The 16,798-nt window shown below is 41.7% G+C and overlaps 1 protein-coding gene across 1 annotated transcript in view; it reads left to right on the top strand.

Annotated features, from left to right (window-relative positions):
• The first annotated feature begins 4,183 nt into the window (after positions 1 to 4,183).
• Positions 4,184 to 16,798, top strand: part of COL28A1 (collagen type XXVIII alpha 1 chain) — a 67,948-nt gene continuing 55,333 nt past the window's right edge. The window contains exons 1-3 of the mRNA XM_040441513.1: positions 4,184 to 4,334; positions 5,286 to 5,854; positions 15,901 to 15,921. Of these exons, the coding sequence (XP_040297447.1) occupies positions 4,184 to 4,334; positions 5,286 to 5,854; positions 15,901 to 15,921 (741 nt within the window). The remainder of the gene's footprint in view (positions 4,335 to 5,285; positions 5,855 to 15,900; positions 15,922 to 16,798) is intronic.

Below are 16,798 nucleotides of genomic sequence, written 5' to 3'. Positions count from 1 at the left end.
TGATGCAGCCCATGGACAAGAGTGGCGCTGTTTCTGGAAAAAAAATATATTATTTTTTTTTCTAATATCATACAAGCTCATTAAATAAACCTTAAAGTTACAATGATCACATTTGAAGAAGTATTTTTATACCCCATAATTATTCTGTGTCTCATACCCCAAAATCTCTTCAAATCACCATATTTACCGTCTCTAAGGCTTCTGTAAATGACAAGCTATAACACGGTTCAAAGTCATACAGAAGACAGTCTGAGTATTTATGGAATCCTGTTATTGCCTCGTCCTCAATCCTTTTAGGTCAGCCTGAAATAACATGAGCTTGAATACGTAAGTATGGAATTAAAACCGTATTAATGTCACCTTGCCATTGTTATTCAAACAACCATGACACTAGTGTGAACAGAGCCTTAAGCTGGCCATGCATTTTATATGCTCACTCAGCTGAGAGCTATCTCACGTGACGCAAACAAATGTATTTTTTTCAGCGTCCGTTACGGGGTTTTTTTGCGCCCCGTATACAGAACCATTCACATCAATGGGTGTTACGTAATTTACATTCACATCAATGGGTCCGCAAAAAAAAACAGAAATGACTCAGTGTGCATTTCATTTCTGTATGTCCACATAGCCCTTCCGCAAAAAAAGATAGAACATGTCCTATCCTTGTTCGTTTCGTGGACAATGGATCCGCAAAAAAGCGGGTGCAATATGGATGTCACACTGACGTCATCCGTATTTTTTGCGTATCCGTGTTTTTCGGACCGCAAAATACGTACAGTCGTGTGCATGAGCCCTAACCCACATACATGCACACCTGGCCAAGCGTGCATGTGTTCTGACTAGGAAAGAGGAGAACGGTAGTGGCTTCTCTACTACAAAAGGACCAATCATGTTGAAATACAACTACCCAATCCTTCTCTCTTCCAATATTTGCCATTGGGAGGCCCCCATAGACTTTAGGGGATCAGACAGCTTTAGATGTGAATAGGGGACACTTTAAAATGGTATCTTTCTCACTGGTTCACTTGTGTTTGCTTAGATTTACTTCTACTATACAATCAGCCCTTTTCTACTATACAAGCAGCGGTTGTGAATTCATTCATAAATATTCAGGGTTAATAATAGAGGAATGGCACAATGCAATGTGATGAGAGAAGATGCTCCAGAATTCTTATTTCATGGGGTATACAGGTGTATACGAGGACAGACATGTCAGGAGAGGTGACTGGTCGTAGCCAGGAAGTTAGCAAGACTACTTTTATGTGTATAACTTTTTGTTATAATTCTCACATGTATTGCAATAAATATTCTATATAAACGTCAACCAGTGTATTTTATTACTTGATATGACACTATATAATCATAATATCATAAAATGTAATATTTCCATTTGATAGAAGGTATTGTAACAGGTTTAAACACGACAGCAGAACATTTTTCTAATATTTTTGCCCCCCCCCCACTATGAGATATTCCTCGCAACCACAGAATTGCCCCCGAGACTACTCAAACATGTGAACTGAAGTTTAGCTCTAGGGGCTGATGAAGATGAAGATTAATCTGGGAATACATTTTTCTTTATTGCATGGTGCATTGTAAAGTATGTGCATCCTTGTATTACTAATCAGCTATGTGGAAAATTCCAGAGACAAGTCTACGAAGATATCTAGAAGCATTCCTTTATAGAGCGCCAGAATACTAGTGACTGCTTTCACGCTTTACAACCTAGTAGCAGTGGCGTAGCGTGGTTTGCCAGCATCCGGGGCAAGGCAAAAATTGGGCCCCCCATGCCTGTGGGCACGTCCCTTTTAACTGATAATGTAGTAGATCACTTGCAGTCCTACGTAACTCCACAGATAACACAGTGATAACTCTCTGAGTACAGATATTATGATAGATGGGTGTGAGCCCCTAGATTTCAGATCATGCTCAGTGTGACCTGAAGTCTGCGGCAGGGTGGGCCAAATTCTCAATCTCCTCCCCCCAACCCTACCATGAAACAGATATTTGGATGGACATTACATACATCGCTATTAAATATACAGTAGAATATAGCACCATACCTGCCTACGAGCCAGGGACAAGGGACAGGCAGAGTAGGCAGCAGCCTAGGGCACCATTAAGGGGGCAAATGATCAATCTGCCTTTAAATCTCCTTGTACGGTATAGACCCAAAGCATTAGTATCCAGCCCAGTGGAGAAGATTCCCAGTCTCAGTGAACAAGATAAATCAAGGGGTTCTTAAAGAGTTTTCTAGGCTCCTAATATTGAGGACCTATCCTTAGGATAGGTTCTCAGTATCCAGCAGATGGAGGCCTGAGATGGATGGATAGTGAACAGCGTGAATGCTGCGTGAGAGCCGTACATGGCAGTCCCACAGAAGTGAATGATGTGCCAGATAATGATGTGCCACTGCGCCAGGTTACAATGGGCATCTTCCTTTAGTACACTGGCCTTCCACTTCCACTGCATGACCTACAGGCAGAACCTACACACGGTGTTCTCACAACCTCCCACCGCTCGCTCCAAGTACCATCACAAACCAGCCGCCAGTGACGCTGCAGTAGACCTTTAAGCACTTTTAGTATTTCTTATCAACACTAAAAGAATTGAGAAAGGAGTCCCAGAACCCCGAAACGAGTTGTCCACTTGATGTATACTGACCAATAAAGTACCTCTGGTCTTCTCATGGTCATGTTTTGCTCCTACTAGCCAATTATTTGTGGTAGAACCAATCTGGTCCACTACTCCCTACCATCCAGTAATCATCCTGTACTCCTCCAGTTGGCTGGTAACCACAATCTGGAGGATTATCAATGGCCTTGGCAGCATTGATTCTAACAGCTCACACCAGTGTTGCACTGACCATCATAGCACAACAGGAGAGAACAACATATTTCTGCGTGGACCATCAGGCCTCACATACTTACCCTATGAGCACCTCTCTTTTTGGTTGCCTTTCTCAATATATACCAATATATAAGTGGGGAGGATGGAGTTGGGAGAGGAGCTGTATATAGGTAGTAGGGTGGCCACCCAGGTTCTGCATTAAGAACTGCAAATGTTCTCCAGGGTTCTGCAGGCTATAGATATTGATGACCCATCAGTGAGGATCTGACACCCAGCACCCGCCAATCAGCTGTTATGGGCTGCCACGGCTGAATGCTCCATGCACTGTGCAGCTTCTGGTGCCAGCGTACTGAATCTTAGCTCGCGCTCACTTGAATAGGAGCTAAACTGCAGTACCCTGGTATGACCACTACACTGTGTATGGAGCTGTCTGCTTCCAGCTCTGTACACTGTACAGTTTCTGGCCCAAAACAGCTGATCATTGGGGTGCTGGGTGTTGGACCCACACCAACCTGATACTGGTGACCTATCCGGAGGAACAATTAAGTGAATGATTGTTCCATGGGATAGCCATAATGCTAAACATCAGGGGGAAAAAGGTTGGTGGGACATATTCTGAACCCCTGCCATGTCAAAACAATAGGGCCTGTAGCTGTAATACTTATGGCAGTATATTAAGCTAACACTTCCACTTAGACAAACTTGTATAAGGATCAGATCATCTTTACATTTCCATTATGTTCCAAAGAAATCAGTTTGAGCTGTATGGGTATGTGTGTGTGCTTGTCTACTCATCCATACAGCATAAGGTCATGTGGATGTCATAAAGAGAAGCCCCTCCATTCAGGACCCTCCTTTATGAGTAAGAATGAGGAGCCGGGTGGCTAATGAGCAGTAGCCCACACTCACATTGAAGCGCCCAAGAGTTACATGTTGGTCACCCTAAGGAAACCTTCTGTGCGCACCAGCGCCCCCTAGTGTCTGCAATGATCAGAATGTTTGCTCTTTGCTTTTAGCTATGTCATGTCAATTACACTTTGAATGATCAAAAGGTATTCACCCTCATATATGACCTCGGTCCATACAGCAAGATACTCATGCAGATGTTACGTATTTCCAGAAGAATCTAATTTTTTACTGACGGATACATAACCAATCAAAATGTTTCATTTCGCTAAATAATCATTTAGGGTTGTAAGAAATTCTTTTTTAGAAACTAACGTTTTTTTATTCGGGGACAGTGATCTTTTTTAAAAACGTGACTGACTTAAATAATAGCTGTATGGAGTGTTCTTCAAATAATGAATAAATCATTTTCCTTTGTAGATCAATCATGATCCCTCAGGTTTGGTGGTTCTTGTTCTTATTACATGTCCAGATTTCTATGGCCCAGAATTATTTTGAAGAGAGGAGATCGGTAAGAAATAGGCCCAAAGCATTAGTATCCAGCCCAGTGGAGAAGATTCCCAGCCTCAGTGAACAAGGTAAATCAAGGGGTTCCCAAAGGGTTTTCAAGACTCCTAATATTGATAACCTATCCTCACGATAGGTCCTCAATATCCAGTAGATGGGGGTCTGAGATGGATAGTGAAAAGCATAAATGCTGCGTGAGCACTGTACATGGCAGTGCCACAGAAATGAATGGAGCGGTTGTCATGCAAGTACACCACCACTCCATTCTCATTGAGCGCTTCTGGACCTCCATTCTCTCAGTGGTTGGACCCCCAGCAATCAAATACTTATCCCCTGTTCTATGGGTAGGGGATAAGTATTGTTAGTGGGGAAGACCCTTTAAAGGCAATGTCTATATCCACTTTCGCAACCAATGTTTTTTTTAAATGTTTATCAAAAAATATTAATTTAAATTTCATTTTGCAACCATAGCTCCTCTACAGCCTTATGTGTTGCTATGGTTACAGACTACAAACAAACCCTGTGTAGTCTGATCCTGCAATCATGTGTTACTCTCTTCCATTTGACGCCTATGTCTTAGATCAGGCATGCTCAACCTGCAGCCCTCCAGCTATTGCAAAACTACAACTCTCATCATCCCCGGACAGCCTACAGCTATCAGCCTACAGAAGGGCATGGTGGGAGTTGTAGTTTCACAACAGCTGGAGGGCCGCAGGTTAAGCATCCCTGTCTTAGATAATGGATATAGGTTAGCCAGAAGTAGGAGACTAATGGGAGTGTGAAGGGAGTAGGATCAGTCGACACCCTGGGTGTTGACTGATCCTACTCCCTACACAATGTCAACCTAGAGACACATAGGTCTGTAGACGATCTGTAGAACAGAATGGTTCAAAAATATTAATCAAATGGATGCAAAAGTATAAAAAAAAAACTGTTATGTATGTTATAAATGAAATGTGATTATCATCAGAAAGTAAGTACTTCATGAGGACCTCAGTAGGTGTCCTGTGATCTCATTCCAGATGAAGACTGCCTTCTGGAAATGGCCTTCCTCTTGGACAGCTCAGAAAGTGCTAAGGAATATAATCACAATCAGGAGAAAAGATTTGTTTTGCAAATGGTGGACAAACTAAAGGGCGTTCAACTGGACTCCATGAGGCCTTTCAGCTGGAGGATGGCCTTAATCCAGTACAGCAGCACAGTACTGATAGAGCAAACCTTCAGAGACTGGAGAGGACCTGACAACTTTAAGGCTCGCATTTCCCCCATTGTATATATTGGCCATGGTACATTCACCTCCTATGCCATCACAAACTTAACTCAGCTCTACATGAATGAAGGCACACAGAAAAGCTTGAAAGTGGCCGTACTCCTAACTGATGGGGTGGACCATCCCAGAAACCCTGATATATTTGCCGCTACTACTAATGCTAAAAACCACGATATCAAGCTCTTCATTGTTGGAATGACGTCCGTAGCCAAGGAGGCCACCAATGCTGCAAAACTGCGTCTCCTGGCCAGCGTGCCTGCTACCAGATTTGTCTTCCATTTGCAGGAAGCTGATATGGTGGATAAAATCATCAAGGAAGTGGTAAGTAACCACGTGGCCATCATAAAAAAAATGTATAACTATGCAATAAATGCTATTCCAATGTGTATCTGGCGGATGGACTGTGTTAGTATACTCCATCGCCCCATACCACAAAATGGTTACTTGTCTATGGTGCCCAGTTTAGGAAGGAGTCTGATAAGTGGAAAAGAGGCATTTTTCTCTGCTAAGATATACAATATTACAAAGTTTCTTATATTCACCTGTACTATTGATTTAGGCAAAGTTTGTTAACATAATAGTTCTTCTTAAAAGAAGAAAAACTGATACAAGAGGACATAGTTTTAAATTAGAGGGGCAAAGGTTTAAAAGTAATATCAGGAAGTATTACTTTACTGAGAGAGTAGTGGATGCATGGAATAGCCTTCCTGCAGAAGTGGTAGCTGCAAATACAGTGAAGGAGTTTAAGCATGCATGGGATAGGCATAAGGCCATCCTTCATATAAGATAGGGCCAGGGGCTATTCATAGTATTCAGTATATTGGGCAGACTAGATGGGCCAAATGGTTCTTATTTGCCGACACATTCTATGTTTCTATGTGACTGTTTAAAATTTTTATTTGCTTTTTATACTGTACGTGAAGCACATATCTGATGTAGGTCAGAGTTTTTCCAAAGCCACATTCAAAGTTTGCAGGTTCCAGAGCTGCAATCCACAAGAAATCCTATGAGCCCTCATTCACATCTGGATCTGGATTCATTCCACCAGAGCCAATGTTAGTCTATGGAGCTATTCACACGACCTTATTTAGACCTGGCGTAGATTTGGACAGGCTAGTGGATACGCCGAAGTTAGCACCTCTACATAAATTTGGCACGTCCACCACCAGCTAAAGCGGTATTAAGACCGGTGTCTAAAACGCCGGTCTTAATAAATGACCGCCTATGTCCATATGTTGCCTGTATATGTATCTATAATGGAGAAAATACTTTATATATGAAAACAGAGAAAATACACTAACTAAGTGTGAGATATAAAGATAGATGTTCAAGTTGAGCAGGATTTTAATCTGGGAAGAAATGTACACATTTTGAGGAATATAGCCCTCACTATATAATAACTGGCATAATTACAGGGATACATGACGCCCAATATGTCATTGATACAGGTGGATAGATCACATGGGTGACATCAGTGATCTCTAAATCACGACCAGAATAAAATTGCTTCATCGCTGCAAAGTTCTATTCTAAGGAAAGGTCCCTTCAAAGAGGACCTATAACCTCTCCTGACTTGTCTGTTTTAGTAACTATTTGCATTCCTCGTGTAATAACAATTCTGAAGCGTCTATTCTTTTGACTCTATGTTGAGTCTGTCCTTTATTATTCCTGCTAGACGTTCTGAATAAATTACTAGCAGTCTGCAATGAAGGAACCAGATGGGTGTTACCAGTTGGGGGGCGTTTCTGAGGTCTGATACTATCCAATCAGTGCTGCCAGTATCAGACTGTGCAGGGACACACCCTAAACTGGTAACACACAGCTAGACCTTCATTGAAAACTGCTAGCAAATCATTCATACCTTCCGGCAGAAATAATAAAGGAATGGCACATCACAGAGTCAGAAGAATAGGTGCTCCAGAATTATTACAAGAGGAATGAAAGTAGTTGCTAAAACAGACATGTCAGGAGGGGTAACAGCACCTCTTTAAATAAGTGGCAGGCTGCTTACAAGGTTGTGCCTGGTTTCTGGTAGCAAAGCAGTTAGAAAAGTTAGCACCAATAGAATCTTCTTACATGGATTTATTAAATGTAAAAAAATGACTGAGAATTGAGGCTATATTCACACACACACACAGCACTTTTCCACTTTTTGCTGCGTATTTGTTGGCGGTTTTTAAAGTTTTTTGTAGGTCAAAGAAGCTGCAGCCAGATGCTAGATTAAAAACTAGCAAATTACTTAAAATTCTAGATTGGGGATCAGCAACCTCCGGCACTCCAGCTGTTCTGAAAATACAACTCCCAGAATCTTCCTTTCACTTCTATGGGAGTTACAAGAACAGCCGAGTAAGTGTGCACACTGGGAGTTGTAGTTTCACAGCAGCTGGAGTGCCGAAGGTTGCTGATCCCGATTCTACATACATAGTATTTTTGTTTCTGGTGTTTGTGTGATTTTTTCAAAGGTTTGGCGATTGGCATTTTTATGGCGTTTTCTCTAAAGTTCTTAAAGGCCAAGTACACCTTCGGAGGCAATATTTTTTTATGATTGCGTGTTACTCATTTATGGCTGAAAATATTTTTTTTAATTGACCTTTATTAAAAATATTGAGCCGTTCTGTCACAAAGGGTTAACTGTTTTTCTAGCTGTGTGACTGGTACTTTCACTTTATGCTGGTCATCTAATGAACCTTATCTCTAATATACTGAGAGGTCATAAACACTTATTTAAGCCACATTCTCATCAGTAAGATAAGAACTGAGCTTTACTGAGTGTTTACAAGGTCATTACAAGGTCAAATATTTTTAGCTCAAAATGAGTACAATGCAATAATAAAAAAAAATTGCCCCCAAAGGTGTACATAGCCTTTAAAGGACAGCAGAAAAAAATCATGAAAAACGACACAAAAAACCCACAGGAGACTTTCCCCATCTAGTTACTACATATCTAGTAATAACATTTTCAAATTGCATATCTAAAAATGGGTCTACTAAACCAGAAAACTGACCTTATATTTCAGCCCATGTAGCTCAGGAGTCTGCTTGTCTGTGTGTGTCTGATTTAGTTCCTGCTCACTCCTCCCCCTCCCCTCTCCATAGACTTGAATTGATATGTGAAATATGTTCGTCCTGTGGAGTCCGCCTTGGATAGGATTACAGGGGTTTTCTTAGATTTTTTTTACTGATGACCTATTCAATGAATAGGTCCTGGTATCTGATTGATAGGGGTCCGACACCCGGGACCCCTGCCAATCAGCTGTTTGAGAAGGCAGCGGCACTCAAAGTAGTGCTGCGGCCTTCTCTCTGCTTAAGCCAAGTGACTGCAGCTTAAGCGATATGTCTGGTCATTATATGGCTTGTATATAGCATTTCCACCAGTTTTTCCCTAAACTATTAGGTGAAGACTAGCTGCTCTGATGTCTCCTAGAAATTAAAGGAGATTCTGCTCCCTTATTATTATCTCTCATACACAGAAGCAGCAACACCATGGAAGATATTCTAGACAAATACTGAACAGAGTAAATGTGTCACTACCAGAGCTTTGAGACGTTCTCACAGCTCTGTTTCTCCAGCCCTGTGATGATGTCACTACTAGAGCTTGGAGGAGTTCTCACTGCTCTGTTTCTCCGCCCCTGTGATGAGGTCTTTACTTTCTGTTTCCTTCCTCCCAGCTGTTCCTCCTCTGTTTGATTTCTCTGCCTTTAAATCACCCCTCCTCCTTTGTAGGGAGCAGATTATATTTCTCATTTGAGTTGTATCTCTTGCTTGAGTATCTTCACTTGTGGGCTATCATTTCACTGGACCTGTGTTCTGCTGCAGCAAGTACTCCGGATATTGCCAGCTGTCTTTGGATCTGTCTTCACGGCTGCTGCAGCTCCTTCAGCTAAGTGTGCAGACATTGTAGTGTTTCTGTTTGTTTTCTGACTGGATCCGAGGCGACCCCGGGGCCGTCCATATACTGAGCAGGGCACCGGTGGCCGTGCCCCTTCCACTATTGTAGGGGTTACAGTGGTCATCAGTCTTAGGTACGCGGACATGCCTCGTTCCACCATTTGGATCCGGGCATGTGCTTAGCAGCATAGGGAGAGCTTTGAGGGTCTGACAGGGGTCACCCTTTATCCTCCCTAGTTTGGGTCCGGTCAGTAGCTCTATTTAATGTGTATGCTCTTGTTGCTCACATACAGCCGTGACAAAATGTGAATCCAGAAGCTGTGAGACTGCCAAACATGTAGCTGCACTAGCATGTCTTTTTGTGTCTCGGCTTCTCTCTCATTCGGTACCCCCTCCCCTCTCCATAGACTCTCAGTGAGCGGAAAATCCATCTTGCCTTCCAAGATGGAATTAGCAGTGAATTCTGAGTGAACAGTTTAGGAAGGAGCCTGATAAGTAGAGAAAGAGGCATTTTCTTATATTCACCTGTGCTATTGATTTATGTAAAGTTTATGTAAAGTTTCTAGAAATAATAGTGAGTATTTAAAAAAAGAATCTTGCAATTTACGGATCCGCAAAACATGGATACCGGCCATGTGCGGTCCGCAATTTGTGGCCGCAACCATAATAGAAAATACCTATTCTTGTCCGCGATTGCTGACAAATATAGGACATGTTCTATCTTTTCTGTGGAGCAGCGGTACAGAATAACGGATGCGGACAGCACACGGTGTGCTGTCCACATCTTTTGAGGGCCCATAGAAATTAATGGATCCGCAGACCTTCTGCAAAATTGCGGAACGGGTGCGGATCTGTTCATACGGCCGTGTGAATGAGCCCTTATACCGTAAGTGAAGCACATATCTGATGTAGGTCAGAATTTGTCCAAAGTCACATTCAAGATTTTGCATTTCATCTATTTCATTTAAAGTTTATGTGTGTCGATAAGATATCGACAGTATCCCCCATAACATGACCTCTACAGCACCCCACCCCCTTAACAGTGAACTCCACAGCCCCCCACCCCTTAACACTGACCCCCCCACAGTGCCCCGCCTCCTTAAAATGTGACCTCCATGGCAGCCTACCCCTTAACTTTGACCTTCACAGCAGCCCGCTCCTTTAACAGTGACCTCCACAACACCCCACCTGACCCACTAACAAAGACCTCCACAGCGGGGCATTATTGTCTTTAATTGACAGTATATAAAACTCCACAGATATAGTATACACTTAAGGTCATATAAGTTACATCAGCCTCAACAACAACGTTGGCTAAGCATTGCAATCGAAATCATATTAACTCACAAATAAGCTGTCTTATACTAAGAATGTCCTTTGTTGCCTATGGCAACCAATCAGAGCTCATATTAATGACCTGTAGCAAAATAGAAGCTGAGCTATGATTGGTTGCTATATGCAACCTGATAAATATCCAGGCTAACTGCCACAACAGCCAACAGCTCCTGTAGTTTGGCGGTTAGGTTACTAAACGTATTTTTTGGCAAATAATTGGAAAGCGGGGGGTGAAAATTTCCACTCAAAACATAGTCTATGTGACGTTCCTCGAGTCACAGGAGGCGGTTGTGCAAAATTTCTTGATCATAAATGCAACGGTGCGGATTCCTTTAGCGGACATACATACATACATACATTCATACACTCAGCTTTATATATTTACAGGGTCAGACAGGGGCGCCCCTTCCCTCAGTGCTTTGTGGCAAAGGGCAGGGGTCTACATAGCCTTTCTGCTGCGGGAGGCAAAAATGGAAATGGCACCCCCATCCCTCCTCCCATACCAAATTTTTAACCTAACCCCTTCCCTCCAGCTCAACTTAAATACATACTTGGAAAACATTACATACAGAGCTACAAAACATACAGGGTAATACAGCGCCCCATACCTCTTATATTCAGTGATGTAGATGTTCTCTTTCCTCATCTTCTCCATTCAGACTGCCATGATGATTTCTTTCAGCCATCTCTTGTCTCTGCAGAGTTTGACAAACAGACATCTTAGTTTCCTACTTTTCCATCATCCTCCCACCTCAACACTGCATCTTGCCACCCCCAATACTGTGCCCGCTGTGCTCCCCAGTACTATACTGCAGAAACAGTCCCCCTGAAAATACTAGTACCACACAGAAAGTGCCCCCTTCAATAATCATTGGCACACAGTGCCCTAAAAAATTACTGCGCCCAGAAAATTGTGTCCCTGACACTAATCGTGTAAACAAAATTTTCCCCAAAAATATTTGTGTTAAGTTGATACTGTGCCCAGTTGCCCCCCACAGTAATAGTGCTTCCCAAAGTACCACCAATAGAAATAATTATATGCCAGAGGGCATAGTGTTAACAGTGCCCCCCAATAGTAATAATGCCCCCATTGTGCCCATATTAGTAATCATGTTCCTCATAGTCCCCCAGTAGTAACAGTTCTCCTTATAATACAGTCCTGATCAAAAGTTTAAGACCCCTTGAAAAATGGCAAAAAATCATATTTAGCATGGCTGGATCTTAACAAGGTTCCAAGTAGAGCTTCAACATGCAACAAGAAGAAATGGGAGTGAGACAAAACATTTTTTGAGCATTCAATTTAATGAAAACAACGAATAAACAGAAACAGGTTGTTTTTCAGCTGCTCAAGTTTAGGACCACACCTCCAAAAAAATAAATAAACCCCCCCAAAACAGAAATCCAACTTCCAAACATGAACTCAGTAATAAGTAGCTCCGCCGTTATTGTTTATCACTTCAAAAAATCGTTTCGGCATGCTTGATGCAAGCGTTTCCATGAGTTGAGTGGGAAGACGGCCGCACGAAGGCCATCTACCTTCTGGAACTGTTGTCCATCTTTTTTTTAAACTTCTCTTGCCATCCATCCCCAAAGGTTCTCAATTGGATTTAGATCAGGGGAACACGCAGGATGGGCCAAAAGATGGTTTGTTATTCTCCTGGAAGAAGTCCCTTGTCCTGCGGGCATTGTGTACTGTAGCGTTGTCCTGTTGAAAAACCCAGTCGTTACCACACAGACGAGGGCCCTCAGTCATGAGGAATGCTCTCTGCAACATCTGGACATAGCCAGCGGCCGTTTGACGCCCCTGCACTTCCTGAAGCTCCATTGTTCCACTGAAGGAAAAAGCACCCCAGACCATTATGGCGCCTCCTCCACTGTGGCGCATAGAAAAAATCTCAGGTGGGATCTGCTTGTCATGCCAGTAACGTTGGAAACCATCAGGACCATCAAGGTTAAATTTTTTCTCATCAGAGAATAAAACTTTCTTCCACCTTTGAATGTCCCATGTTTGGTGCTCTCTTGCAAAGTCCAAACGAGCAGTTCTGTGGCGTTCAAGGAGACGAGGACTTTGAAGGCGGTTTTTGTTTTTGAAGCCCTTCAGTCTCAGATGCCGTCTGATGGTTATGGGGCTGCAGTCAGCACCAGTAAGGGCCTTAATTTGGGTCGAGGATCGTCCAGTGTCTTGACGGACAGCCAATTGGATCCTCCGGCTCAGTGCTGATAACATTTATTTGGGTCTTCCACTTGACTTTTTTGTTCCATAACCCTCAGGATCATTTAAGAAATTCCAAATGACTATCTTACTGCGTCCCACCTCAGCAGCGATGGCGCGCTGTGAGAGACCCTGCTTATGCAGTTCAACAACCCGACCACGTTCAAAAAGGGAGAGTTTTTTTGCCTTTGCCATCACAAAGTGTGACTACCTGACAGAAAATGACAATGAATCCACATCTTTGCACAGATTTGGCCATTTAAAGGCATGTGGTCCTAAAATTTGGATCAGCTGAAAAACAGCCTGTTTCAGTTTAATCGTTATTTTCAATAATTGAATGCTCAAAAAATGTTTTGTCTCGCTCCCATTTCTTCTTGTTGCATGTTGAAGCTCTACTTGGAACCTTGTTAAGATCCAACAATGTAAAATATGATTTTTTGCCATTTTTCAAGTGGTCTTAAACTTTTGATCAGGACTGTATGTGCTTGTAGAAAAATGCCCCCTAATGTGTGCCAGTACAAACAGACCCCATTATAATGTGTGCCAGTACAAAAATACACCCGAATAATTTGTCAATAAAAAAATACCCCATTATAGTGTGTGCCAGTACAAAAAAAAAACTTACATACCCTCTTACCTTTCAGATCAGACCCCCATATCAGATCCTCAGATCAGACTCCCATGTCACACCTGAGATCAGACCCCCATATTACACCTCAAATCAAACCCCCATATCAGACCTCAAGTCACACCCCCATATCAGACCTCAAATCAGACCCCCATATCAGATCTTCAGATTAGCCCCCCATGTCACACCTCAGATCCGACCCAGATATCAGACCTCAAATCACAGCCCATATTAGACCTTAAATCAGGCCGCCATATCAGACCTCAAATTAGACCTCAGATCCGACCCCCATATCAGATCCTCAAATCAGACCTCCATATCAGATCCTTAAATTAGACCCTCATATCAGATCCTCAAATCATACCCCCATATCAGACCTCAGATCAGACCTCGATATCAAACCTCAGATGAGACCCCCATCAGACCTCCCTGTTAGACTTCCCATATCATACTCTCTTTAGACCTCCATGTCATACCCCCATCAGACATCAGATCAGACCCAAAATAAATAAATCAAAGAAGTTACCCGAGTTATATAAAAAAAATAAAGCACTGTAAATCTGATGGTCAGCAATATATACATAAACTAAGCAAGTTTTATGCAAAAAAATTATATTTACTAATTTCCCTAGTTCTGTTCTGGCCCCTTTGTTTACATGCAGTTGCAGAGCTGTGGGGCATGTAATAATCTTTGAGGTTTTCCTCGTGAATATTTGTGGGTGTCTATAAAGACTGTCTTTCCCTCTCCCTCTCAAAGGGAGTGAATAAATGTGCTGCCCTGCCTGCAGTCTGACTGTTGGGCAACTCATGTTGTATGTATAGAACAACAAATCACAGTTGTACAGTACAATTACATTGCTGATACACACAGGATCTTCCTCCTACCTGTTCTTGTGCAATGCTCTGCAGACACTTTCTCACAGCCAGCAGAAGAGTACAGAGGAGAGAACTGCTTCAGTATTTGTCATTGCTGTGTTGGCAGGGTGAGGGGGGAGGGAAGATCCTCTGCACAGCATTTATCTCTTCAGTGCCTGAAGAAGAGGAAACCCTGCTCAGTACCTGAGACAGAGCCTCCAACCCTGAGTTTGTGCTGCTGATAGTAGAAGGGGTTAAACTTTGCTGAAGAATCTAATGGGAGGGGAGACACAGGGAAGACAGCAGATCGGCAGTGCAGATGGGGCATGGCTTGTTGCTCCAACCAGCACAGCCTTCACAGTGACCTTCCGTGCACAGAGACAGACCTGCTCCCTCCTGCTCTCTCAGGCTTGTGCCCTAAACGTCATCAGAGCAAGGAAAGAAGCTGACATCACAGGTCATGTGATGCTCAGCTAATTAGGATAATACGGCCACTGTAGATGAAGGAAGTGATCTGAAAAGCCCTTAAATTTTCTCAGTTAGAAACACACAAAGAAAAAAAAAACTTTGACAACCCCTTTAATTTAATTCTCCTGCTCCATGGCTACTCTACAGGTCTACTCAGGATCTGCGCTGCACTGTAACCTGACTGGGTACAACTGTGCGCAGTCAGGAAACTGAAGCACAGGCCAGGAAAAGACCAGGGAGTAGTGAGTACAGTGCTTCATACACTGCTCCCCACGCCTCCTTGCATTCTTGTTCCATTATGGAAGTGCTAACTAGTATTCGCTTTATAAGACACACTGACATTTTCCTCCCACTTCTGGGGGGAAAAAAGGCATCTTATAAAGAGAAAAATACAGCAATTGGTGGTGCACCACTGGCAATTGCAGCCCTGCAATTGCGACAGCTGCGAGCCCTCGGGGTCAGAGCTTTATTTTTTTAACAAGTCATAGAATTACATAATAAAATACTGACTGACTGCAACCACCACTAAGGAGTGGACTCTGCGCATTTATTTATGCTGCTACTACAGTGGGATCTGCATGTATCTGTATGCAGTGAGCTCCCCCTAGTGGTCACTTTTATAACTATGTGATGTGACACAGTGCAGTAGTCTACATTTATGGCAAACATTTCTAATACACTTTTATCACATGGACTCAAAGCTCAGGGACAGTTGTGCAGCTGGGACAACTCCGTGGGAAGTCAGTGACTGCATTTACAAGCTCGACCACACAACGCACAATAGGGTCAATTTCATATGAAGCCAATTTGGCTCAGACCCTACAATATAATAATAATCATAAATGTGTGCATCTTGTCTTAATGTTCTATACATTCAATAAAATAAATATTTAAAAATGCATGTGTGGAAAATGGTATGTACGCTGTCGAAAGCTTCATTCACACATACATTCTACTTATACCTTTTTTTTCCTTTTGCAGAAAGAACTGGCAGAAGAAGGGGTAAGGTGTTATGTCTGCCTCCTTAATAACTTTTTTAAATGAAATATTGAAGACACAAAATGTTAAGATTGTCGTCCAGTGTAAGAACTACTAACCATATGGTAAAAATAGTATGAACATTAGTATAGGTTAGATAGATGATAGATAGATAGATAGATAGATAGATAGATAGATAGATAGATAGATAGATAGATAGATAGATAGATAGATAGATAGATAGATAGATAGATAGATAGATAGATAGATAGATAGATAGATAGATAGATAGATAGATAGATAGATAGATAGATAGATATGAGAGATAGATAGATATGGATAGATAGATAGATAGATGATAGATAGATAGATAGATAGATAGATAGATAGATAGATAGATAGATAGATAGATAGATATGGATAGATAATAAATAGATAGATAGATAGATAGATAGATAGATAGATAGATAGATAGATAGATAGATAGATATGGATAGATAATAAATAGATAGATAGATAGATAGATAGATAGATAGATAGATAGATAGATAGATAGATAGATAGATAGATAGATAGATAGATAGATAGATAGATAGATAGATAGATAGATAGATAGATAGATAGATAGATAGACAGATAGATAGATAGACACATGTACATAGATAGATCGATAGAAGATAATAGACAGGAGATAGAAAATAATAGATAGATAGATAGATAGATAGATAGATAGATAGATAGATAGATAGATAGATAGATAGATATGGATAGATAGATAGATATGGATAGATAGATAGATAGATAGATAGATAGATAGATAGATAGATAGATAGATAGATAGATAGATAGATAGATATGGATAGATAGATAGATAGATAGATAGATAGATAGATATAAAATA

This window comes from Bufo bufo, chromosome 7, assembly GCF_905171765.1.
Source record: "Bufo bufo chromosome 7, aBufBuf1.1, whole genome shotgun sequence".
Lineage (NCBI taxonomy): Eukaryota > Metazoa > Chordata > Amphibia > Anura > Bufonidae > Bufo > Bufo bufo.
The sequence above is the reverse complement of the archived record's forward strand: the minus strand, read 5'-3'. Positions and strand labels throughout refer to the sequence as shown.